This window comes from Eschrichtius robustus, chromosome 13 (assembly GCF_028021215.1).
Source record: "Eschrichtius robustus isolate mEscRob2 chromosome 13, mEscRob2.pri, whole genome shotgun sequence".
Classification (NCBI taxonomy): Eukaryota; Metazoa; Chordata; class Mammalia; order Artiodactyla; family Eschrichtiidae; genus Eschrichtius; species Eschrichtius robustus.
Genome location: NC_090836.1, coordinates 42,361,021 through 42,385,430, shown reverse-complemented (window position 1 = coordinate 42,385,430; position 24,410 = coordinate 42,361,021). Strand labels below are relative to the sequence as shown.

At 51.9% G+C, this 24,410-nt stretch overlaps 3 protein-coding genes across 6 annotated transcripts in view; all 3 read right to left on the bottom strand.

Moving 5' to 3' along the window:
* Positions 1-1,174: 1,174 nt before the first annotated feature.
* On the bottom strand, positions 1,175-7,111 carry GPD1 (glycerol-3-phosphate dehydrogenase 1). Its single transcript, XM_068560602.1, has 8 exons — positions 6,781-7,111; positions 6,074-6,251; positions 5,109-5,249; positions 4,376-4,514; positions 4,024-4,136; positions 3,101-3,334; positions 2,770-2,876; positions 1,175-1,824 (listed from the first exon to the last, which is right to left on the bottom strand). The coding sequence occupies exons 1-8, from the start codon at positions 7,077-7,079 to the stop codon at positions 1,728-1,730; spliced, it is 1,308 nt and encodes a 435-aa protein (XP_068416703.1). The 5' UTR covers positions 7,080-7,111; the 3' UTR covers positions 1,175-1,727.
* A 2,664-nt stretch (positions 7,112-9,775) lies between these two features.
* SMARCD1 (SWI/SNF related BAF chromatin remodeling complex subunit D1) lies at positions 9,776-21,397 on the bottom strand. 2 transcript variants are annotated; one of them, XM_068560599.1, is made up of 13 exons: positions 21,112-21,394; positions 20,247-20,434; positions 19,932-19,974; positions 19,713-19,835; positions 19,107-19,229; positions 17,923-18,039; positions 16,537-16,638; positions 16,082-16,243; positions 15,904-16,001; positions 14,551-14,686; positions 12,834-12,956; positions 11,615-11,716; positions 9,776-11,483 (listed from the first exon to the last, which is right to left on the bottom strand). In XM_068560599.1, exons 1-13 carry the CDS (start codon positions 21,286-21,288, stop codon positions 11,430-11,432), a joined length of 1,548 nt encoding a protein of 515 aa, XP_068416700.1. In that variant the 5' UTR covers positions 21,289-21,394; the 3' UTR covers positions 9,776-11,429. The 2 variants fall into 2 exon arrangements, with proteins under 2 accessions (XP_068416700.1, XP_068416701.1); XM_068560600.1 differs by lacking the exon at positions 19,107-19,229 and having other exon boundaries at positions 21,112-21,397.
* Positions 21,398-24,183: 2,786 nt separating this feature from the next.
* ASIC1 (acid sensing ion channel subunit 1) overlaps positions 24,184-24,410 on the bottom strand; it is a 34,187-nt gene continuing 33,960 nt past the window's right edge. For all 3 annotated transcript variants that reach the window (XM_068560422.1, XM_068560421.1, XM_068560419.1), the window contains one exon: positions 24,184-24,294. In XM_068560422.1, coding sequence (XP_068416523.1) covers positions 24,190-24,294 — 105 coding nt within the window. In that variant the 3' untranslated portion in view covers positions 24,184-24,189. The remainder of the gene's footprint in view (positions 24,295-24,410) is intronic.

Here is a 24,410-nt window from a genome sequence, read left to right as displayed (position 1 = left end):
TTAATTGTGGAGTGAGCAAAAGTAGGCAAAGGTTTTTGACTGTCTAAGAGGGTCGCAGCTGCAGCCTAGGGAAGAGAGCTGTCTTTCTGCCCTGACTTTGACCTCCTGGGGAAGCAGCTCTGGGTCCAGTCAGCGCCCAAACCTGGGCCCAGCCAGATCTAGGGTGACTGTGCCCCTCACACTCGCTGCTCGCAGATCCAGGCAGCTCCGCCCTTCATTGGTAAGACTGACTTCTCAAGGGCGAGGGGCTGAGAGGAGCGTGCCTCCCTGGTTTGTCCAGGAGTAAGGAAGGGTTAACATAATGCTGGCCAGAGCCACAGCGTGCCAGACGCTGCCACACAGGAAGCTGAGACCCTCTGCTGGATGTGACAGGAGCCCTCGGCCTCTATTTATAGCCAGGGGTCCAAGCTGCTGACCTGTGACATTCTCCGGCTGCCATTCCATCCTGGAGCCAGGCCACTGCAAGGCACACTCCTCTCCCTCCTCCCCTTGCTGTTCTTCCCTCACCCCAGCGGGGAGGGAGGCTTGAATTTTTTTCCTCCTCCACGAGTTTCCCAGCTCCTGAGGCGCTGAAGTAGTCAATACCTCATGAGAAGGCCTTCAGGTGACAAAGGAGAGCCGGCCTTGGAATTCAGACCACAGAGATGGGGACCTGCTCATCCTTCCTTACCCACTCTCTGGCCCCCTGGCCTCCAGATACAGGAACTGGTTAGCTGCCTTGGCTGCTCTGGGGGTAGCTGAGAATTAGGGATAGGGTTTAGGAGGTAAGGGGTGGATCCAAGATGTCCTGGGGAGATAGCAGCAGGAGGAACCCAGCTGACACCTCCCCCCACTAGAGCTCCTGAGAAGGGAGGCAGGGCAGTTACAAAGGTCACAGAGAGTAGAGTGATCTGAGCCTGCTATGAAGAGGTGTAGCTCTGTCAGCAGATTAAGTTCTGCTCCCCAGTGAGGGTGCAGGCAGGGAGGGTGAGAGAGGCTTGGAAAGGTCACACATGGTGGGGAGGAGCTGGCAAAGAACTAGGAACTGGGACGTCCCAAGAGAGAATGACAAGCCCCATGGCCAGAGATGCCAGCGTGGCAGCAACTCTGGTGCCAGGCAGCCTGGGGGAGGGGGAAAGGGGATGACCAGAGGTTTCTGAGGATGCAGATGTTGCTAGGAGAAGCTAGAAGGGGGTTGTTTGAGATCTTTGTATTTTGCGAACAAACACTGAGATCCATTGATGCCATGTGGGGCCTGGCAGAGGTCTATGTCAGCCCAAAAGCCCAGACCCCTCCCTGCAGCCCTTGCCTCATCCCTCTTGCAGCTGAGGTACTTCTTTAGCCATTAACTGGGCTTGGGGACAGGAGTCCTGGTCTGTGTGAGGCAGCAGTAAGCAGCCCTTGCCTTGCCTCCCTCCCCTCCCCTCCTCCCCCCACATACCCAAAGCAGGCAGCACTGGGGCTGATTCTACCCCTCCTCTGGGAGGAGGACAGGGAGAAAGCCCCACATATGGAGAGGGACTAGGCAACTGCATTTCTGATGCGATGTGGTGGCAGGAGGCTGCGGGCTGCTTGTGCTTCAGGATGTCCAGGCAGGTGGCCGGGCCCACAGGCACCTGTCCTCCAGTGAAAAGCTGAGAAGATGCTGCTGTGTGGGGAGTCCCAGAGATCGTGGTGGCCAGGCACCCCAAGCTTCTGCCTGTCTCCGTTGGGGTAAAGAGGCTGCCTGGCCTGGGCCCCAGCCCTGCTCACATATGTTCTGGATGATTCTGCAGGCAGCGGATGAATTCACCTACTGGCTGGTTCTCGTAGCATACCTTGTACACAGCCATGAACAGAGGGAACCTAGAATGGGGAAGGACAGAACCAGCTTGGCCTCCAGGCAAACCCCCTAACCCTCCACTCCCTACTCTCCTGCCTTCGAGCTCAGGCAGACTCTGGCTCTCAATTTCCAGTCGCTGAGAATTTGAATTTCCTAGCCCTGGGTTTTAGGGTCAGGTTTTTATTGCCCTGCTCCCTATCATATTGAACTTGCCTACGTGATTCCCTGGCATGAACTTTTTGTTCCAATTAGGCAAGCCTCAGTATCATCAGCTGTAAAACGGGGTCCATATAACAAAGTAGTGAAGAAGTGATTATGAATTATGTGAAGGTGCTCAATAAATGCCAGTTTCCTTCTTCCCAACCTGTTGCCCAGGCTGCTCCCTTCACCAGGAGGCTTTACCCTGACCAGCCGTGAGCTGATCTTCTGAGCCTGTTTCATACTCTCTTGCTCTAGGATTCTTTCTCAGATCAACAGAGTTCTGCTCTGATCAGCCCATCACCCCCGCTGTCTTGTGCTCCCTGAAAAGGAGCACCTTGAAGCAGAGACTTTCCTTTTCCTCACGCCTCAGCACCCAAGACAGGATTCACAGAACAAAAGGGTTGGCCTTGGGGGAGCAGCTTAGACTGAGGGTGATGGACAAAGAGGCAGAACAGTCAGAGGAGCGTATTCCTGTGACCTCCATAGCAGAGGACAAGGAGGAAAGGACAGAGAGAGGCCACGCAGAGGGGTCCAAGCAATGTGGTATAAAAAGCACTAGACTGGAAAGAAATCAAAGACAATGACCTAGCTGGGGGACAGCGGGCATACCAGACCCTCTCCAAGCTCTAGGCTCTGTCTGTAAACATAAGATAACATTTCCCTCTCTGCCCACTTCACAGATTGAGGAGGGTTCAGGAAGATGATGAATGGGGAGAGCACTTCTGACGGTGGTTCCCTCCATCAGTGGGGCTGGGGCAGACACTTACTTGTCCAGCAGGCCCTTGTTCTGGAGGATGCTGTGTAGCTCCCGGGCTGTCTGGGGCCCCTGCAGCTTCTGCCCATTCAGCATCTCTTTCTCCAGCTGCTCAATGGACTGTGAAGAAAACAGGACAGGCAGATGGAAATGGGAGAGGAGGGTTGTCAATGTGAGACAGAGAGTCTGGGACTCTGGGAGGAGGTGGGTCTTAAGAGGAAAGAAAGGCTGGGAATGTTCCCAACAATCTTAATGTCTGTGTTCAAGAGATGCCTCAAGGCATGTTCCTCTGCCTTAACACCTACAGGGCCCACCCTCCATTCTTCATTCTCCCCAGGGCCCACCTTTCCAGTGCGGGCGAAGGCCTCGGCCACCTTGCGGTTCCGCCCTCCGTAGCAGGTAGTGATGAGATCAGCAACACCACAGCTCTCCAAGAAGGTGGCAGAGGACACAGGGCCACTGCAGAAGAGCTTGGTGAAGGCGATCATCTCCATGAGCCCCAGTCGGATCACGGCCGCCTTGGTGTTGTCGCCAAAGCCCAGCCCATCACAGAAGCCAGCCCCCACGGCCACTATATTCTTTGAAGAGTGAAGTCATGGGTGAGAAAGGATCCCCTCCCGCAGGCCCCACTTGGGGGCCTCAGCACCTGCCTCATGCTCCTTCCATCAGCCATGACCCGCCTACTGAATAAGTGAAGGAAGGTGGGTGGGCTCCTCAACTATTTCCACCTCTTGGTTTTCCCACTTGCTGCACTCCCTTCTTTTAGCCTGGGCTTGTGCTTTCTGGCTCCCCAACCCTGCCCTATACTCCATCCTTGAGGATTCTTCCTGAAAACCAGTCTTCTACCTGGCCCTCCCAACCACGGCTATTTTGTTCTATGCCCCTGCTATCCATCCATAGGTCTGTCCAGGATCCAGTTCTGGCCATCAATCTGTCTGGGTGTCCTGGACATCTTATCTCCCGTTAGCCTGAGTGCTCCCCCAGGGCATCTCCTCTTCCCCCTGGACCAACCTTTGGAGCCAGGGACAGGGATGTATAGTCCCACAAGGGGCTATAGGGGAAAGGAAGAAGGAAGCCCAATGTCTGATGGTAAGTAATCGGCAGACCTGAGCGATCCTGGCCTTGCTTCTGCAATTCTTCCCATGTGTATGAGACTTGGTGGGGAAGGGGAGTGAGTGCCTGGAGTCCCAGCAACCTTGTACAGCTAAGCCAGGCCCTCTTTCAGGACCTTCTCCCCACCCCATAGCTGCCTCTGCAGCCCTCTCACCTTTAAGGCCCCACAGATCTCTACTGTGTCCACCTCTTGCACCACCGTGATGCGGAAATTGGGTGTCTGCATCAGCTCTTTCAGAAGCTGTCCCTGGGCCAGGTCCTTGCAGCCTGAAGTAGGGAGGGGATAAGGCTTTAAGAGGGGACTCTTGACTCTTCTTCCCACAACTGCCCTAAGCAGGACCTATAGCTCTTTCCGTAGGGGTGCCCCAACTCCCCTCACCTTTGATGCTGGGATCTTCTTCCTTCACCTGCCTTATGGGGGGAAGATGGCTAAGTGGGTGGGGAATATAGCATGGGGAGGCGATGTAACTGGAGTTGCATTATCTGTGCGGGTGGTGGGGTCTCACCAATGGTTGTCTCACAGAACTTCTCATCAGCCACCTCGCTGGCAATGTTGGCCCCCATCAGCACGCTCATGGGGATGCCAAGGCGCTCCCCAATCACTTCAGAGATGAGCTTCAGCCCGTTGGGGCCCTCGTCTACCCCCTGGGCACAGGATGGAGCTCAGGCCAGGTGCCTTTTGTCCCCAACTGAGGGCTTCCCACCTAGAAATCCTGCCCATTCCAAATTCACTGTTCATCAATGTCCCCCTCCCCAAAGGTCCTCCCCTATTCCAATGCAGCCAAAGCTTGCTGTGAGGAGAGCAGATAACATGTGAAAACGAATCCATCTGAAAACTCTCCTTCCACAACCTACTTCTCCAAGGTAATGTAGCCCCTCCACATCCCTAAACAGCCCACTCCTGAGTACCCCAAACCAACTTCCATCCCAGCCACTGCTCCAAACCAGCTTCCCTTCTCAACTCAAACCAGCCCACTTCTTGTATCCCCTAGGCATCCCCTGTACACCTCCTAAACTCCCCAAGACATCTGCCTCCAAACCGATCTCTTATCTACTCCCCAACCAACCTCCCCTTCCCAATGGCCCCCCGCATCTGTTTCTCAAGCCTCCCCAAAGCCAGCTCCTCTCTTCAGAAAACTCCTGGCCTACTTCTGCTGTTTTCTGTTTGTCGCACTTCACCCACCCTGAGCCCCACAGCAGTTAGCTGCACCCCCATCCACAGGAAGGTGTCCCTGGCACCTTAATAAGAGATATGCCAATGGCGTCTGCCTTCAGGTGGCCCTTGAGCTGATCACAGATCTTGCCAATGAACTGATGGGGTACCACGAAGATCAGGATGTCAGCATCCACTGCAGCCTGGACCACATCTGGGACAGCCACCTGTGGGGGTGACCAGTGTTCATGGGCCTGACAGACTTCTTCTAGCCCCTGTGGAGCCCCATGCAGGAGACCTAGGCGACAGGGTGAGGCTGGTGGGGAAGAAGGAAGGGCAATTTGGGGGTTGAATCTGGAAGGGCTGAACCTGGAGGAACAAGACACTTCTACTCCTTCCGCCTAGCCATCATTCCCTCTAGGTTCCAGCTGTCCTGGGCTCTTGAGGACTCCTGGAAACCTCTCAGCACTCTCCTAGCCCTTGGCGGTGGGACAGTGAGGGAGGCCAAAGGAGGTCTGGGCTTGGCAGGAGGAAGAGGCCAAGTAAGATTTCATCACCCTGCTCCTTAGGGCTCCCAACTGGGAAGGGAGAGCCCCAGTCTTCCTGCTCCCCCTTTCCAGGTGGGGAGTAAGCCACATGGATCTGACCAAAGACCTTAAGTCCAAGGAGCAGTCTCCATGTCTACTAATAACCCAGTGAATGAGTAACAGGATTAGAGCCCGAGGCAGGCACTACCCGGACCCCAAGTCTGGGGGCCAGAGAACCTGTCTTTGGTTGACACAGAGACCAACTTCCTCATCCTCTCCCCGTCCCTTTCCTGCCTGGGAGCCCATGGGGTGGGGTGGAGATGCAGGGGGACACATTCAGGTTCTCCTCAGTCCCAGGAAGTGCTCAGGGGAGCAGTTTGGGGGCTGTGCCCAGGGACGCCCTGTGCCTGGAGTAGCCCTCCTGAGATGCTCCCCAAGTACAGGTGGCACGTGAAGTGGCCCCCTCCCAGCAGGAAGCACCCCCTCCACTTCCCTCTCCCTTCCTACGGGGTGTTGGGGCTCACCACATTGGGGGGCAACTTGTGCCCTGGCAGGTATTTGACATTCTCATGCTGTGTGTTGATGACCTCTGTCAGCTTTCTGCCCCCGACGTCTTCCTCAAACACCCACATGATCACCCGTGGGTCAAAGCGTGCCAGCTGGGCTGCATTGCCGCCCACAATCTTGGCGATGGCTGAGCCCCTGGCAGGAGGGGGAGCACAGAAAGTGGAGGAGCGGGGTCGTGAGAGAGGAACGGTGGCAGGGGAGGGGACAATGCTCCACCTCAGGATGTCACAGAAGCCACCGGATTTGCTGGCCCCCTTCCTTGTCACCCCCTCCCCGTGACACCGCGTCTCTCCTGACCTAGCAGTAGAAAGGAGACTCAGTTTCCTTTCCCTCACACTTTGCTGCTGGAGAAGGGGGCCAGCCTTCTGATCTCCCCCCGACCCCCTAACCCAGGCAGCCTTTCAGGCAGGGAGCATTCTGGAGGCTCCCTTCCCATGGCGAACAGGTGCTGCTGCCCAAGAGGCAAGGGCCAGGAGCGGTCTGGGCATCGTCTGTCCTGTCGGGGTAGGCACAGAAGACAGCAACAGGGGTGGGCCAGGAGCTGGAGGCATTTCCCACCCACCGGCTGCCTCCTGCCCACCAGACCTCCCTCCCTAACCTCCTGTATACTTGAGGGAGCCTCCCCTCCCCCACCCCCACCATACTCCTTGACAGAGCCGCTTACCAGTTACCAGAGCCTACAATGCAGACTTTCTTGCCGGCCATGGTGCCGCTTCGCTGCCTGAGCCACCAGCTGGGTGCCACTCTCCCCAGCTCCTCTGCCGGCTGGGAGCATATAACTCCAACACACGTGGGTGCAGCCAAGCCCCGCCCTCCAGGGGAGGGGAGGCGGGCACCCAGGGAGACAGAGTCTGGCAGGGCCAGGGAAAGGGAAGAAAAGGGTAGAGACAGGTGGGGAACAGGAATGGGGCCGAGACCAGGCCCGCTTTTCCTCTTAGGTTTGCCCGCTGACAGTGCTGGCATGCCGCTTCCCTCGGCCCCAGCCCAGGTCCTCACCCCCTCCCTCCCCGCAATGGTCTCATTTTAAGGTCTGCCAACACCAGGCCCAGATAAGGAGCAAGTGCCCGGTCCCCCCCACTCCCGTCCCCTAGCACTGGAATAAATTGTATTCAGTCCCAGCAGCAGATACAGGCATGCCTTCTTTTCCAAGGTAGGAACCGCCCCACTTGTCCCCCCAAGACCCGGAAAGCTGTTCTATGGGTTCAGCCTCTGGCGGTGATGGGTCACGTGTTGCCCCACGCTAGCCCCACTGCAGGGCTGTGGGTGAGTGAGGTGGGTGGGTGTGGCCCCTTTGAACAACAAGAGCACATAAGAGGTAAGGGCCTGCTTTGGGGGCAACCCAGCCCAAGGATACGAAGACCCCATGAGCCCAAGAAACAAAGCACACCAGTGGGTCTCTCCTCACCTGAATGTTTCCCAGGAAGGGGGGTAGGGAAGGTCAAAGTTGGAGGCTCTGATGCCAAGTGGCCCACAAGTCTTTTGCAGACTCTGGGCTTGAGGAGGAGGAGGATAGGAGAGAAAAGGCAGCCTAAGTGTTCACTTTCCTTGAGAGGTATTGAGCTTCCTTCACTTCTTTCTTGGGTTTCCAGGCTAACCCCACACCAGGGGCTCCTTCAGGTTAGTGGCTAGTTTGCAGAAGCCACAAAGGGGAAGGGAGGCAGGACCTGGGGCAGTTGTGACCTCTGTAGAGCTTTGTGGTCTCAGATGCTGTACTCAGGAGCAAGCGGGGTGTGTGCTTCTGGAGGGAGGGAGGATGGAAGGGACACACGGCGCAGTTCAGGGCTCTACATCACCCACAGCAACCTGTTTAACTACGAGGGGGAACTCTGGTTTCTAGGCTGATGTGGAGAGTGGGGCAAAGGCCCTCTACACTCCAGCTGTCTGTGCACCTTGGCCTAGAAGGCAGACAGCACTGTGTGCTCACGTGCTGACCTCCTGGCCTGGCCAACTGCTGAGTGGGTGTTTCCATCCCCCTGGGCTGCTGCTGGCTGCAAACAGTGATAAGCACTGGGCCAGAGGGGAGTCTGTGTAAGCAATCACTGGGTAAGGGTAAGTGGCCCTGAGGTCAAGACTGGGGAGAAATGGTTTCCTAAGTTCTAGGGACTGCCTGGAAAAAGCCCACCATACTCTACTCCCATGGCCAGGGAGTTCCCTTAGGGGGACATACGTGAAATCAGCAGTTGATTGTTTCTTTCAGGAACAAAATTATGCCTACTACAGAGCCAGCCTCCCACAGATCACTGTTATTGCACTGGCACTGCGACAAAGGCACCAGTGCCAGGCTGCCAGCTGGGAGCACTGATTATGGGTGATGGAAGAGAAAGAATGCTTCTGTCCCTGGCACACAGGATGAGAACCCCAAAGAATGGATGTTTATGCATAAAATAACCTCTTGTTTTTGCCTAAATGCTTCCATCTTTTTGTCCCTACGATCATTTTAAGTAGTATGGAGACAAATAATTTGTTCATTTATATAGGAATAAAGACCGTGCAGATTCAGAGTTGGCCTGTCACAGGAAGTTATCTGTACCACTAGAGCTCTTTTCCCAAGAGCAAACTGAAGATTATTTGCTTGAAATTAATAATGGTTCATCAGCCATTCATTACACATGTAATTAGCCTGGGTGAAAACAGATGCCATTTCAATGTCCTTGACATCAATTTTTTCCACTCCCAAGTTATCATCACCCACACACACTCTTCTTCTGCTTTCCCTACTCAAATCTGATAAACTCCCACATTCCAGATTGGGAATAGTGGTTGTATCCTTGGTGGGTTTGACTGCATATACGCAATACTTGAGTGTTCACATGCATGGAGGCAAAAGTTAATTTTTTAACTACAACTTTGGAATGTAGTTGCCTTCACCCTGTGTTCTAAACCCCCTTCTTGAGTAGAACCAAGCTAGATAATGGCACAAAGGAGGAAAGTAAAGAGCCACCAGGTGGGAAGCAGGCATATGATGGAAACTGCAGCAGAACTTCATGCTTCTGCTAATGGGACCCAATCCCGAACAAAGTCTTCTCAACTCTACCAGTGAAGGCTTGGTTGTCCATAGTATGAGGATGACAGCGCAGCACTTCCATGCCAGTCTTAGGAACTAAAATCTTACTCAGGGTTGAGAAAGTGGAACCTTAAAGAATGGCAGGCACACAAACCACAAACGTCTTCAGTCCTGATACAGCGCTGGCCCGTATGAAGACAGGAGCCCTGAGAATTCTAGAGGTGGCTCAAGTTCATCAAGTGTAAGGGACCACAGGTACCCAAGGATAGCACGCTCGAGCCAGCAGGTGCCCTGGGGAGTTTAGAAGGACAAGGGAGAGAGTGGCAGTGCCACTGTCTTGTTAGAACCTTCCTTAACGGGAACTGAGGACAGGACTCTCAGATCCAGTGATGAAGCCCCCTAATCCCAACCAGCACCTGGCCTGCTTGGACCACCGGGGCTGACAGAACAAGCTCTAAGGTGAGAACCTGAGGTCCCCAGGGTAGAAATCTTGTTTTTCACCATATCCCCAGTGCCTAGAACCGCAGCTGGCACACAGCAGGTGCTCAATAAATATTTGTCAAATAAAATGAACAAACACCATGAGCATGGCTAATGGTATCGAAGAAGAAAGCTCAGGGAAGAGCTCTCCATCGGTAGGTAGGGGGACCCATCCTTCAGAAGATTCTTTTATTAAAACTGGGTGACATCGATAATGGGACAGTACAAAAAAAATTTTGGTCCATGAAAAAAACGTAATAATTCAGTTAATAAAAAGTTATCTTCAGGGACACTGTGTAGGAGTGCTGAGCTTCCTTCTCATGGTTCCAGCCCCAGGGACAGAGGTTGTCTGTCCAGCGTCACTCTGGGGAGAACCTTTCAAGGGAGGAGTGGGATAATGACAGGAAGGGGAAGACGGGAAGAAAGTTCTGCTGTCCCCAGTGTGGAACAGTCAGGGATACAGGGCTGGGGGATGTGCTCGCAGAAGCCTGAGGAGGGGGTGGGGAAGCAGGGGCTTTGTCAGTTCTGCGGGTTTAGAGCCCATGCTGAACAGAATTCCCCCTCTGTGCCCAGCTGTCTCCCACCCTGCTGTGTTGAGTCTGCGAGCCTGGGATATGCTAACTCGGGGGTGATACAACCTGGAAGAATTTGAGGCTCTCCTGGAAAGATGCAAAACCATCTCAGTTGCAAGGGGCCAAGATCACAAGGTCCTGCTGCTACCTGAGGGGTCTGAAGCTTTTGAGGGCAGGGGCTGGGGAGTCACAATCCTGTGAGGCAGGGAGAGGGAAGAGTCACAAACCCAACTCAGAGCTATTCTCCAGCCCTAGGCGCTTTCACTCCTCAGTGCCCTAGAAGTCACCAGTGGGTGTCAACTGGGCAGACAAGGGACAGGAAGACAGGGATGGCCCAGGGCTTTTACCCGTTTGATTTTAGGCCTGTTTCTCCATGAAAGGATGGGGGAGGCAGGGTGGAATGAATGAATGAGTCACACCTCCAAGCAACTGCAGGAAGGAACAGCCTCTGCTGGCAATGACAGTACCCTAGGTGAGGGCCCTTGGGGCTCTGACAGGGAAAGGCAAGATTCCCCCACTCAGATGCCCTGGGTTAGGACAGATAGGAGGGAATCCTAAAAAGCAGCGACAGGGAGTGTGGTGAGAGGGAGCAATACTAAAGAACAAACTCCAATACTGACGCGGACCCCCTACGAGGGAGCAAGAGAAGCACTGAGACAGCAGGCCAATCCAGAGGGCTGCGGACTGACCTGGGGCTCAGTGGAGCCCAAGAACCAGGATTCCTTTAGTGCTAGAGGGCAACAAGTGAAGGGACAGTTTGCTCCAAACCTGTGGAGGGAAGGAAGGAAACTGGATTCTGTTATCAGGAAAGCCAAGATCAGCTAGCTTATAGAGTGCCCCCAGGCCTGAGTCTCGGAGAAGGGGGCTAAAGCTCCCAACTCCTGGGTCTCTGAAGGGCAGGATCAGTGTAGCTGGTCCCCTTGAAGACCACTTGGCCTTAGGCCCAATCCATTCAATGCACTGATTACCACTACGGGTTCTCTCTCTAATACTATCTAGAGGTCCTATGCAGACCAGGGGAGGGTACAGGCACATGGGAACTTTCTGGGGCAAAGGGAAGCTGGGGGTAGGAAGGGATGGGGTGGGAGAAGAGGGTAACAGGTATCATGTGAGACCCTCTTCATTCTGGTGTTGTCCTAGAACCAACAGCATCCCCTGGAAGGCCCCAAGCAAGACCAAGGCAGGTGCTATGAGGCAGGCAGCACAGGGCCCAAATAAAGAAATCGGTGCAGCCAAATCAGGGCTGTGGGAGAAGCCCTATGTATTTCGGATTCCCAGGGCTTGCTCTAATTCTTGTCGTCTCTGCTGCACCTAAGGAGAAAATAGTGGAGGGAGTGGAAGATGAGACAAACCAGAAGTTGGTACCTAACACCACTGACCCCCATCAACGGTGCAGACCCCTTGCCTTTTGTCAGTTTCTCCTGTGCACCCCAGGTGCCTACCTTGGAGTAGAAGTATCGGCACACGGCCTCCTGTGCCCAAGGCTGGAAGTAGAACTCAGCTCGGCGCTCTTCCTCTGGGTTACCCACCACATCAGTCATGGTCTGAGGGAGATGGGAGGGGGAAGACACAGAAGAGACTTGTTTCCTTCCTTGTCATCTGTTATGGATTGAATTGTATCCCCTAAAAGATGTTGAAATCCTAACCCTCCCAGTACCTGTGAATGTGACCTTATCTGGGAATAGGGTCTCTGCAGATGATCAAGCTAAGATAAGGTCATTAGGGTGGGCCTAATCCAATATGAGTGGTGTCCTTATAAAAGGGGAAACTTAGACACAGAGACAGACATGCATAGAGGAAAGATGCTATGAAGACACATGGAGAACACCATCTGCAAACCAAGGAATGCCTGAAGCTACCACAAGCTAGGACAGAGGCCTGGAACAGACTCTCCCTCCCAGGCCTCAGAAGAACCCTGCTGACACCTTGATTTCAGACTCCAGCCTCCAGAACCATGAGACAATATGGTTTCCCTTGTTTAAGCCACTCAGTTTGTGGTACTTTACTACGGTGGCCCTAGCAAACCACTAAAACAACACCCAAAGTCGCCTCTGCTGTCAACAAGTCATTGCCTTGTTCAGGGATCCTTTCAGGCACCCCCTGCCCCTTGCTCCTCTTCTTGGGCTAACCGCAGTCAATCACCACAGGATAGGCGAGAACTGAGGACACATCTCACACATTCTGTGCTCATTCCTACCTTCCTGCCTGAGCTTATGGTGCTCCCCTCTCTGGGATATAACTCAAATCCCAAATTCTCCATGAAGCTTTCCCCAGCTATTCTAGCCTCATCAATCTCCCTTCTCCTTTGTATTACCTTTTTGGTACTGGTGAGTTCCAGTAACGTCTTACATGATTTACTACTTTTTAAATCACATTAACATGGTTTCTCCGAACAGAATGTGTGTTACTTTGAAAGAGATCAGGTTTTCCACTCTGTATCGCCTACAATACGGTGCACAGTGACATCACATAGTAAGTACTAGATGAACACTTGATGGTTCCACCTCCATTTCCCTACGTAATTGTAAAATGGGCCCTGGAACACACTAAAGAAAGTCTGGCCCCTCACGTCCCCCCGGCTCTCTATCTCATGCTACGGAAACGGAGCAAATGTATGCCTCACGGATCTAAGTCTCTTTGCACCCGTCCCAGGTTCTTTACCTTGAGGTCCCGGCACTGGGACTGAAGCCAGTCATTGATGAAACCCTGAGGGTCTCTGGCAAAGCTCAGCATGAACTCTCGCTGGGTCTTCAGCTGATTGATAGTTTCTATTGTCTCATGGATCTGAAAGGAAGAAGGAAGCTCGTAACATTTTCACACTGGGGAAATGCAAAGTTAAACGGCAGGCAGTGTGTGACTTCTTGTGCCGCTCCCAACCTAAGAACAGTGCGGCCCAGAAATGGCACTGCTGCCCCACCTGCTCCGGCGCTCAGCATTCGCTTAGCAGGTGGTGTGCACTGTGTCTCTATACACCCCACGTGAGGGAAGTTTTCCTTTTAGTCTCCACAATGTCCACTGTGGATGACGCTACACGGTAAATGTTTAATCCACAGCACAAATGGGTCCCGAAACACTCTCAGGTAGAAAAGAAGCGGTACAGAGAGCTGTCTCAAAAGCTGTGGTCCGTGGGTTTTGTTCTTTGTCCTCTTCTCAGTTCTCTATACTCTTCCTGGCGATTTCATCTACTTGTATGTCTTCCAGTACCACTGACAAGGTAATAAGTCCCCAGTCTGCAGACCAGAGTCCATTTTCCAAACTCCAACCAATCCACCTGCTTGACATCTCAAGGCACCTTAAACTCTCCGAAACTAAATTCACTACCTTTCCCCGAGACCTGCTTCTCCTCCTGTTCCCAATCTGAATAACTACAACTGTGCACCCCAGCTGAAAACCTGAGGGTCGTCATAATGCCTCTTCTCCCTCATACCTCACCCCACCGTCTCCATCCAGTGTCCAAATCCCTGCAATTTCACCTTGACACCTTCCAAATCTACCTACTCATTTCCCTCCTCACTGTCAGGACCGTAAGTTTAGGCCCTCGACACATCTCACATGCATCACTGCACCAGCCGCTCAACTGGGCTTCCTTCCTCCAGATCTGCCCCCATTACAATTCACTCCCCACCATCCTGCCAGTGATCATTCTAAATGCAAATAGCACCAGGCCCTCCAGTTTTCAGGACAAAGTATAAGCCAGTTTTCCCCGCAAAGCTGCTTCATGACTAGGATCGTGCTTCCCTATCCAGTTTCTTTTCCCCAGCACCCCGAGCTTTATCTAACACAGTAAACAGCTTGTACTTCTTGAACATGCCAGGCTCTCCGCTCATCTTTGGGCCTTCATATACCCTGCTCCCTCTTTCTGGAATGGCCTCTGCCCCCCACGCCCCTAAGCACCATCCTCCTTTCTCCCCTTTCGTTGACTCCCATGTCGTCCTTCAAGATCTAGTTGGGGCATCAGCTCTTCCAGGAAGGCCTCCCTGTTCTCCTTTGTGTTCCCAGAGCCTTTCTTGCTTTATTTGCATGGACTATGTCTGATAATGGTATCAATAATAACAGGAGCAGCAGTTGCCATTTGTTTTTATGTGCCAGATACAATGTCATGTCTTTACATACACTGTCTCATTTAATCCTCATAACAACCTTATAAAAATACGTATTATGGTCTCTATTTCGCAGATCAGAAACTGAGGCTCAAAGCTATTAAGAGGTATAGCCAAGAATCAGAACTCATGTGTGTCTAGCTCCAACCAGCACCAAACAGAGTGCCTAGCATTTACTGGGTGGCAGTACATTTTGAGTGAATATCAAGAATCAAAAGAAGCCAAGAAGCTGTGATAGAGGGCTGGTGGTACCCAACTATCCAGGGCATGGTCCCTACCTTGTTGTCTAGAGTAGCAATCTCCTGCTGGCTGGCAGTAGACAGCAGAAAAGAATTCATCTGGGTCTTCAAGGTATCATCCACTTCCACATCAATGTCATAACAAGCTGTCTTTTTCTGATCATTCGGGTCAACACTGGGGAGGAAACCAAAGGGGCCTGGTAAAGGGCTTGTCCCCTAAGACCTAATTACACAGGGTCAAAAAGATGGTCTAAGACTGAAGGGCAAGGAGCTGACTGCAAAAGGGCACAAGAGACCTCTTCGGTGTGACGGAAATGTTCTGTACGTTCCTTGTGGTGATAGCTACAGGACGTATACATTTGCCAAAAATCATCAAGTTTTTCTTTAAGTGGGTGCAATATATTGCATATAAACCTCAACAGAGTTAATTTTTTAAAAAAACTCAATGGTAAAAATTCAAATGTTACAAAAGAAAATGAAAAGTCAGTTTCTCCCTCCCCACAAGGAGACCATCACTACAGTATCTTCTGTATCTTTCCCCCTATTAAACTAAAATTGACCCTGAAAATTAATTCAAATAAAACACATACCACGCAAAATAAAAAGTGGCCTAACTTTAAGCCCATGAATACGGGACAAACTAGCTTCTACTGACCCAGTGTATGGGTTGTAGGAGTTATTATTGGCTGAGTGATGATGGTTCAGGGTCTAATGAAAGGAAGGCTAATTAATATGGAATAAGGGAAAGAAGGCAAAGACTACATCCAGCCAGAAGACATGCTTTGAGGAGAAACTGCCTTCCTTCACTCCACATCTGCCTAGAGATGCCCTGCTCATCCATCTCTGAACAGAAAAGCAGATGGAGGTAACGGAGCTGGAGTCTCAGCTTGCAATGTCCTACCACCCAGAGAAAAGATTAGCTCATCAGCGAGGAGCTGGTAAATGTCTAATAACTGATTCTCCAAAAGAGAAGAAGAAGAACAACAAAAACCCCCGACTTGTAGCATTTGCTGATTTCTGTGTTTTAAATATTCTCGACATGATTGACTTCAAGATGCCAACATTATATCACTGATCAAGGAGCTGGGAAGGGATGTGCAGTAACACATCATTAGATAGTATTTCCACCATACAGACACAATAGACAGAAGTAACCTCGAAAACACAAACACCAGTAAACTAATATAATAATTCAGAGATGATGAATTTTTGAGTATATATTACCCTTATTTTTAATATAATGTATTTAATTGCAAGTTTGTATAATTTAACCTTAAATAACGACTGTGTTTAACAATCTGCTTGCAAAATCCCTGAAAATTTTGAGAACTGACTTTTGCAGCTGGTGCAAGCCAGCTCCAGCACACCACTGCCTTGCACACACATGCTTACCTGATGACATGATTAATGATGATGGGCTCTGGTGGCATAAGCAAGGCGTGGAGCCGTTGGGGGATCTCTGAAAACTTCATACGTTGAGACTCAAAGATCTGTGGGAAAGAGGAGAAGCAGCTAAGAGCACAATTAGTGCTCCAGTGGACTTGAGCAAAAGAATGGGTCCTTTTCTTACCTGCTGGAGGTACTTGTCACAGATGACAAACTCCCGCTCATGTGGGTCCTGGAGCTTATGCGTCTTAATATATTGCCACAGTGCTTGAATGATCACTGGACGGGTCTGGGTGTGGATGCCCAGCAGCCGAGCCAGACGAGGGTCTAATTTAAACTGAGGAGGCTGTAGAGAACCAAAGAGTATAGAGATGAAGCTAATGAGCTGAGTCTACGTGCATGATGAGGTGCTTGGCACGGCCATACGTTCAAGCCATTCAACAGGCATTAATGCTGTGCTTTCCCTGGGGCAGAAAAACACTAACAGGAACTCAGAAATGACTAAGACCCTATCCCTATATTTAGGGAGGTAACGGTCTGGCGGCAAATTACCCACAACTAGACTTAAACCTTTAAATGTCAGACTGCTGATGGGATGTGGCTGTGAAAGCTGGACCCCCTCACAACAGCACAGAATACCTGGTAATCCAGCATCAGCAGGACAGTACACCGTACATTCACGTCTCCTGGCCGCTTCACCTGGAAGCCATCTGTCTCCTGGGTAGTGGCGGTCCTGTGCCACTACAGAGAGGAAGATGTCAGGGGGTGCTCTCCCAGAGGAAGAGCTGGGGTGGGAGGGAAGAGCTTCTGTAATGACTGAATATTCAACTTTGACTACTGAAGCTATTGGAGAAGAGCAACAGCATGAGACATTTTAAAAAACTGCATATGACTTTGGGATTCCTGTCTATAAGTAGATTGACCTTTTAATTATGACTGCTCAGGGTCACATTTAAATTAGCCTGAACTTTCAGTGATAATTTTATCCACAAAAATGGATAATATACATGTGTATAGTAAAATAACGTAGCTATCATCTATTGGGTACTTACTAAGTGCAAGAGTATTCTAAGACATTTACTTGGATTATCACATTTAATCCCCACAACATCCATACGAGATAGGCACGATTAAACTTATTCTACAGATGAGAAAACTAATGCTTAGAAGAGTGAAGTAAGCTGCCTAAGGTCAACAGCCAACAAGTGGTGGAGCTGCTATCTGAGCTCTGGTGTGTCAGATTCTACAGTCCACATTCTTAGCCACTATGCTCTACTGCTATAAAGTTAAATATATTTACAAATTTCTATTGATGCTATGACTTACTGCCCTTATTAGATGGTAAAGACCTTCCCATGTCTCTTAGTGGTTGAGGTTAAGGGGCTGCAGCTACACTGGCAAAGAAAGGAGCGGGTTAAGTTCACTTGGAGCGCTGGACTGTCTCATTCTGGTTTTGACTGTATCCCAAGGAACACTGTTGCTAACACAGTCTTCAGAACACTATGTAATCAGGCATTACAATAAAGAATTTTTGATGATTTGGAATGTGAATCTAAACAGCAGGGACCAAAAGCAAGTCCCAGATCTGTAAAAGTAGCCTTGGCAAAGACTAGAACCTTATTAGTTAACGCCCTTAATCATAGCACTTGTTACCAGGAAAAATGTTGAATGGTGTGTGGATAACTACATCTCACCATTTCTAATAAGCAAGATGCAGAGATGGCTTGGCATGTATAAGAGGCTTCCATCAGAATTTCCCTTGAAAGTGGGGGCAGCAACTAAGACAGTAAAATTTAAAAGGTGGGACAAGTCAGACTGCAAAAGCTCTTGGGTCCAAACAGTACCAGAACTGAACAGCTAGTGCCACCTGGAGGCCAATGTGCAAACTGCGTTGGAGGAACTGTACACCTGGGGTAACCCTTTATTCATACCTTCCCCTTTCCCTAGACATTAATGTTTGGCTCCCAAGTCCATCATCCTCCAGTCATAAAGTCAACGCAAAGCCTAGAGGACAGAACTACTCACTTCCACCAGATGGTTATCTGGCCCATACAGGTCTTTGTCCAGTTCGATCACCAAGGACTTAAAAAAAGAAGAGAACTTTCTCTTTTGTTTGGTGGCATCATATTTGGACAAGGCTGACTAGAGGAGAGAGAGGAAAGGTCATGTTAGAAAAGGCCAGAAGATATTCCCCAAAACAAAGTCCCATAAAAAAGGAACCCACAAAAGCAATGGGAAAAAAACTCAAAAATGTCTTCTGAGAACCTCTTAGGAGATGGCAAGGTAGGTGTCTGTGGATATTGAACAAGTCACAGTTGAAACAGAACCCTGAAGAAGCAGCCTGTTAACACATATAGGGTGATTGACTTACCCACCTCATTTCCCCAAGGGAAATGGGGCAAGTTAAGCCAAACCTCTGCACATAATAAAGCAAGTCTAAACAGAGAAAAGTCTGACTCTAGAGGGGAAATGAATCACAGGTAATAAAAAGCCAGAACAAAAACAGCTTTATTTGGATGACATGACACCACCGGCAGATGGACCAGACCTATATAGAGAAAAAGGAGGCTCTGACACTGAGCCCTGGTTCTCCTGAAAAATGCATTCAAACTGGCTTGCCTGTGAACAGCTAAAAATAGAGAGCCAGAGAGTATAAGGGAATGGCAGGTGAGCTTCTCCAAGGAGCTTCTGGGGTGGGAAGTTTGGGGGCTATCACCTGTCAGCTGATGTTCCCATGAAGCAACAAAGAGCCTGTCAGAGAAATCTGTCCCATGTAAACTGTGAAATGTCTCCAATGGAAGCTGGGAAGATGGAGATGCCACAGTGGAGATCAAGGACCTCAAGGACTCAGAGAGGAAAGCATGGCCTAAATGCTAAGTGCAAACTCACTTGGTTTAAAAAAAAAAAACCTAACTGAAAAATCTGCAGATACTGCCAAGTCCAATGGCTAGCAGCATCAGGAAGGAGGTAAACAACAAATCAAATCCCACGACAATAAGGTTCTCTATATGATACCACAGAGGGGGCCAAGCTGTGGGAGCCAGAAACAAAGAACCATTGTCTTTTAGCGCAGGGAACACAGTGACCCTCTCCCTGCCTTTCCCAACAGGAGCTGTAAGCACCAGTCAGGCTTCCTGCCAACCAGACAATGCTGCTTGTTCCCAGCAGCTCCCACCCTAAATGCCGACCACAGTGGACCTTGAACTCACATCCTCCAGGAGCCGTCCTTCTACCCGAAGCTCCCAGGAAGCCACCGTCCCTTCCCCATCCTCGGCATCTGACTTAGCCGGATTGAAAGTGTTAGAAATGAAAATTCGCAGCTTCCGTTTTTGCTGAGGAAGGCAGAAACAGGATTGATAGTGGGGCTTCAGTGGTTTGATGTTGAAGACAAGGGTCTCCCCAAACCTGAAAATGACTCCTAACAGACTGCCTTACTGTCTACCCAGTCCTTGGGGTGGGTGGATGGAGATTCCACCTAGAAGAGGAGTACAGGCCACTGGCCTGAGTGCAAGTGCATTCACCAGGATGTCAGATGGACAGAGTCATGCAAGGTGCCAGGTTCCCAAGGTGGCAGAGCAGTTGTAGCAAAAACACCAACAGGGTATATTTCTGGTGCAAGAAATATCAAAAGCCCCTCCCCCTTCGCTGTTCTGTTCTTATGCTTCTAATGTAATTCTCAGTTCGTAGGCGGAAGGGAGAGATGTAATTTAAATACCAAGGAGAGCTGTGCTACGCCTTTGATTTCTCATCCCAAGCCTGCTGAAGGTTCCCACGTCCTCTCCTTTGGCTCTCTGCCTAGCACTCTCCTGCGTTACCTTGATGGGACGTTTCAAGGCCTCCTGGATATCTAGCCGTTTCCTCATGATAGTCTGGTCCAGTTTCCTTTCAAAAGCCAAGAGATCCATATAGGCCTGGGATTCTGGTACCAGTTCACGAATCTTAGGAGCAGAAAGATATCATTGGGATCTAGAGCTGACCATCTCTATTCTCAAGCTGGCCACACCCTCAAGAAGACCTATATTGCCTGGACTCACCCTTTGAGGTAGAATTTTGTCAGCCATCTTCTTTTTCTTTGCACTGTTTGGAATAAACTCTTATCAGCATGGTATGGAACTAGCCAGAACATGAAGACAGGCTGCCCACACCTCCTTTTATAGTGAAGTGAAGGAACTGCAAAGCCTGTCTCAAGTCAGACACCCCCATCCCCAAAAAACGCAAAGCATTTTCGAGAATGAGCACCGTCTGCTGACACAGCACCACCACTTCTTGGTTGAGGGACTCCCACCACCTGCATCCTCACAGGCCTCCTTCCTCCCTCCCTCCCTCCCTCTGCCCTGGGGTCATCTTACTTGTGGTTCCGATTTTGGACCGCCTGCTGCTGGACCTGCTGGATCTGCTGAGGCGCAGGTCTCTTGCGGGACTGGTCCATCCCTGACTGGGCCAGGCCAGGTCGGACTGAAGGGTTCCCCCCATAGCCAGGGGGTCCCATGGAAGGTCCCTGAGGTGTCATGCGGCTGCCTGGTAGCATACCTGGTCTCTACACAGGGGAGAGGACCCAGAAATGTCATGGCTTCCCCTGCAAACCCCACCAAGAAAAGGAAAGTGGGGGAGGCCTGAGTTCTTTGAATGAAACAAGGCTGAGGGGGTGGGGTGGAGCACAATGGTGGGGTGGGAGGAGAGCTCTCTACCTCTGCGAAATCTAGATAACTGGAGCTTCCTCTGCTCCAGTCGTGACCCCACAGGAAAATATAGCCCCAAAGCTAAGACAGCTAGATTACACTCCAATTCTCCCCAGTCTATTTTGCATCTGGCGCATTGGACATCTCTAATTCCACATTTGCTCAGAGAGCACTGCCAGCTACTGTCTCCTCAGAAGCTGACCTCAATTTGCCAGCTACACCTTCTGTGTTCCTCTGGGCGCTGGAGCTGCCTAGGCCCTTTTGCACACAAGCTCTCACAGGCCCATGCTTCGCCCCACTTCTTCGTCCACCCTGGTTGTACACCCTGACTCCCCAAGAAAACAATGCCCCTAGGAGCAGATGGGGATGCTAACTGCCTCCCCTCCCTTCCCCGCACTGCCTCCCTGCACCCCGACTCACGGCCCGAAATCCCTCCCAGGCGAGTCCCTCCTACTCCTCCCCCCACCCCTGTCACTCCCAGGCCCCCGCACGGCCCCGCCCCCGGCCCGCGCGCCCCTCCTCCCGCCCCACTCACCGGATAGGCCGCTCCGGGCATCGGGGAGCGGTACAGCCCTTGACCCGGCGCCGGGCCCATTCGCACCGGAGGCCCCGGAGTCCCGCCCGGACCCAGGGCAGCCGCCGCGCCCGCCCCTCCTGAGGCTCCGGCGCCGCCGCTCGGAGCCACAGACTGGAAGCCCGCCCGGGCCGCCATCTTTCCCGGAGCCGCTGCTGCAGCTGCACAAAGAACCGGAACCGGAACTCCCCCCGCCCCCCGCGCGCCCCCCGCGCGCCCGCCTGTCCGCCCGGCCGGCCCGCCGGCACGGGAGACTCGGGGCAGCGAGACTGTGGGCTAGAGGGGGGCGACAAGCGGAAAAGGCGTGTGACCACTCCCTCCGGCCTTCACGGTCCGGGAGGGAAAACCATAGAGAGGAGCTCTGGGATAGAAAAGCCCTGCGAGCGGGCGCCCCCAGGCCGACGGAGGAAGACAAGGAACTGGAAAGGGGGACCACAGCCCAGGGTGATAGAGTAACTGCTTCATCTTGGCGCAATGCGTTTAACTTTACAAAGCGCTGTTTTTCCTTTCCTTCTCTTCCTGCTCTAAGCCCAGCTCGCTGAAGAGGAGTACGCACTGTTTACTCCATTTTACAAACAGGAGAGGTGAACTCAGAGAGTAAATAACTTGGCAAAGTCAACCGACAAGTTAGCAGTAGAAGTCGAAACATAGACTCCAGATCTTCTGGTTCATAGTCCGGGGCTCATTCCATAGATAAAGTGCTTCAATAACTACCTCACGTTCGAACTTAAACCCAACTTTCCCCGTGACCTTTAACCTAACCTGCTTCTAGATTTTAAATTTATTTTGAAGTTTGACCCTGACCCCTCTCCAAAGAATCCTTTGTGCTAGGACTTCTCTTTGGGATCTTTGTTGCCTTTGACCTCTTCCTCTTTCCCTGCGCAGTGGTTCAAACCATTCCTGGTGTGATGGTCAGCCTGTCCCATCCCAGGAAGACCAGAGTATCCCTGCTTCCGCCTCCTTACTCCTGCCCTGATTGTTTGGCCCCAAGCCAAGCTCAGCTCTAAGCACTTAGTGGGAAGGCCTAAATACTATTCAAATAAGAGAAGAATGACACTGAAGAGGAGATAGTTAAAACCCAGTTTATTAGACCAGAGGCATGCGTCACCCATAGCCCTGCCTGCTGTTCTCCAACCGGAGCACACCCTTTGGCCTTGCTCCTGCTTCCCTCTGGAGAAGTCTGATCTCTAAGGAACTCCTAGGAGCCAAGAGTTCCCAAAGATCGTATATCCTCACTCTCCAACTGCAGGCCAATGCACAGGTGACCTGCCACAGGTCTTGTTCTGGGGTTGGAGACTGAGACAGCTGGGCAGAGAAGGCCTGTGAAGGGGCAGGGCTCTGGCCTGGGAGGAATGCCTGGTGGAGGGGGCATGGCAGGTACTCTACCTCGCTGGTTTCTCTTTAAGGTAGGAAGGGAGGGACAGAACAGCAGAGCTTTCAACTTCCCCTCTAGGCCTGTCTCTTTCTTCCCACTACCAAACTGTACCTTACCAGAAAATATAAGTGGTGGGCTTGGGTATTAGGTGAGCAAAGAGGCCTGGGCATCCAGAAGGAGGCAAAGGCCACTGACTGAAGACCTCAGCCTCTGCCTGTCAGCACCCCGCTGCTTCAGCTGCAGAAGTCATCAACCCACAGCTCCCTCTGTCTCTGCAGATCTCAATCCCATGGGTAGGGGCTCTCTCTGGAGCAACCCCCTTCCATGGGGAGGCCACAGTCAGCTAGGCAAAGGACATTGGGGTGGGTGAAGCAGGGGAGGGAATGTTAAGGCTGCAGGGAGGGCAAAGGGTACCCAGGTTGGGGAGAGAAGGTGAGGCCAGAAAGAGGCAGAGCTTGTAATTCACAGCTTCCTTTATGTCGCCGAGACAGTGCGAAGGTTACAATGCGCGTGTCGTCTCCTTGTGCTTCTTAGAGGGATGTGTGTACACAGTACAGACACCAGGGGAGAGTCCAACTCTTTATACAGGCGAAGGCATTCAGAGACCAGGGAGGGGGTGGAAACACAGAAGGGGAACTTGGAGTGGGAGGGTGGTTCTTAGAGACAAGAGGGGATGAAGTAGAGACAGAGTCAGGGGAAAGTATATACAGAGATATAGCAATATAGAGTCTGTATCATATAGAAATAGAAAATGCAGATGAAGTTGTTGAGAGAAGCAAATGACGTTGCGGGAGAGGACTTGGGAGAGTTCCATAAGAAAATTTATGGATGTGGCCCTCTGCAGGGGCCCCTGGGAGAGGGACCAGTGAGGTTAGGCACCAGTGCCCCTCTCCCTGAGCTGGAAGCCAACCAGCTGGATGTTTTATGGGATGGCAGAGGAGGGCCGCCTCTTGGGATTTCTCTCCAGCAGCTCTGGGGTGGGGGTGAACTTGTAGGTATCAGGATGTGGCCTACAGCACCAGGGCCACATCTTGTCCCCAGTGCCACTTCTGCAGGGGATTCCCCACCCCTACCTCCCTAGAGACTTCACACTGTGTGAGGTGGTGGGGAGGGAACAGACACGACTCGGGTTCCTGCCTGGAGACTTGGGGTTGGGGGCGGTCACTGGGCTGAGAGGGTCTCTTAAGGCTGGGGAAGCCCCCCCTACTAGCCCTCCCCTTCAAGGTACATTCTCTGGTTTGGGGCCAAACTCCAGACCCCGAGGATCCCCTCCACCCCCCACTGGGAGGGGGCTTTGGTGACTGGTGGCAGCAAAATGTAGGTGGACACTCAGATGACAGACAGCCAGACAGACAGAATTCAGGCTGGGAGCTGTGGGAGGCAGCATGGAGCAGAGAGGGGCAGCCTGAGGTCACTCGCTCCGTTCTCTCTTTTTAGTTTCTGTTTTAGATTAGTTTTGTTAAAAAAAAAAAAAAATGGGATAGAGGCAGGGAGAGGACTCTACGGTCAAGACTCCTTCCTCACCACAGACAAGAGGAAAGGACCGCCCAGGAGTGGGGGGCTGCCTTGGATGGGGGAGTGAGTCCCCAGGGTGGGGCAGCTGGGGGCCCCCTTGCTCTCCTAGCCCTCCCCATCTAGGCCTTTGGTACAGCGGCCTGCGGGGCTCAGCAGGTAAAGTCCTCAAAAGTGCCTCGGGCCGGATGGTGAGGTAGGATGTTGGCAGCATACGTCATCCCGGCAGGATGGCCCCGGAGGCTCTCACACGGGTTCTGGGGGAACGGCACAGGACAGGCACTGGTTATCGGAAGGGCCACAGGTGCCGCTGGGGCATGGGGGAGGCAAAGGAGAAAAGGTGGCAAGGGGGGTGGTCCTGGGGTGGTCGGGG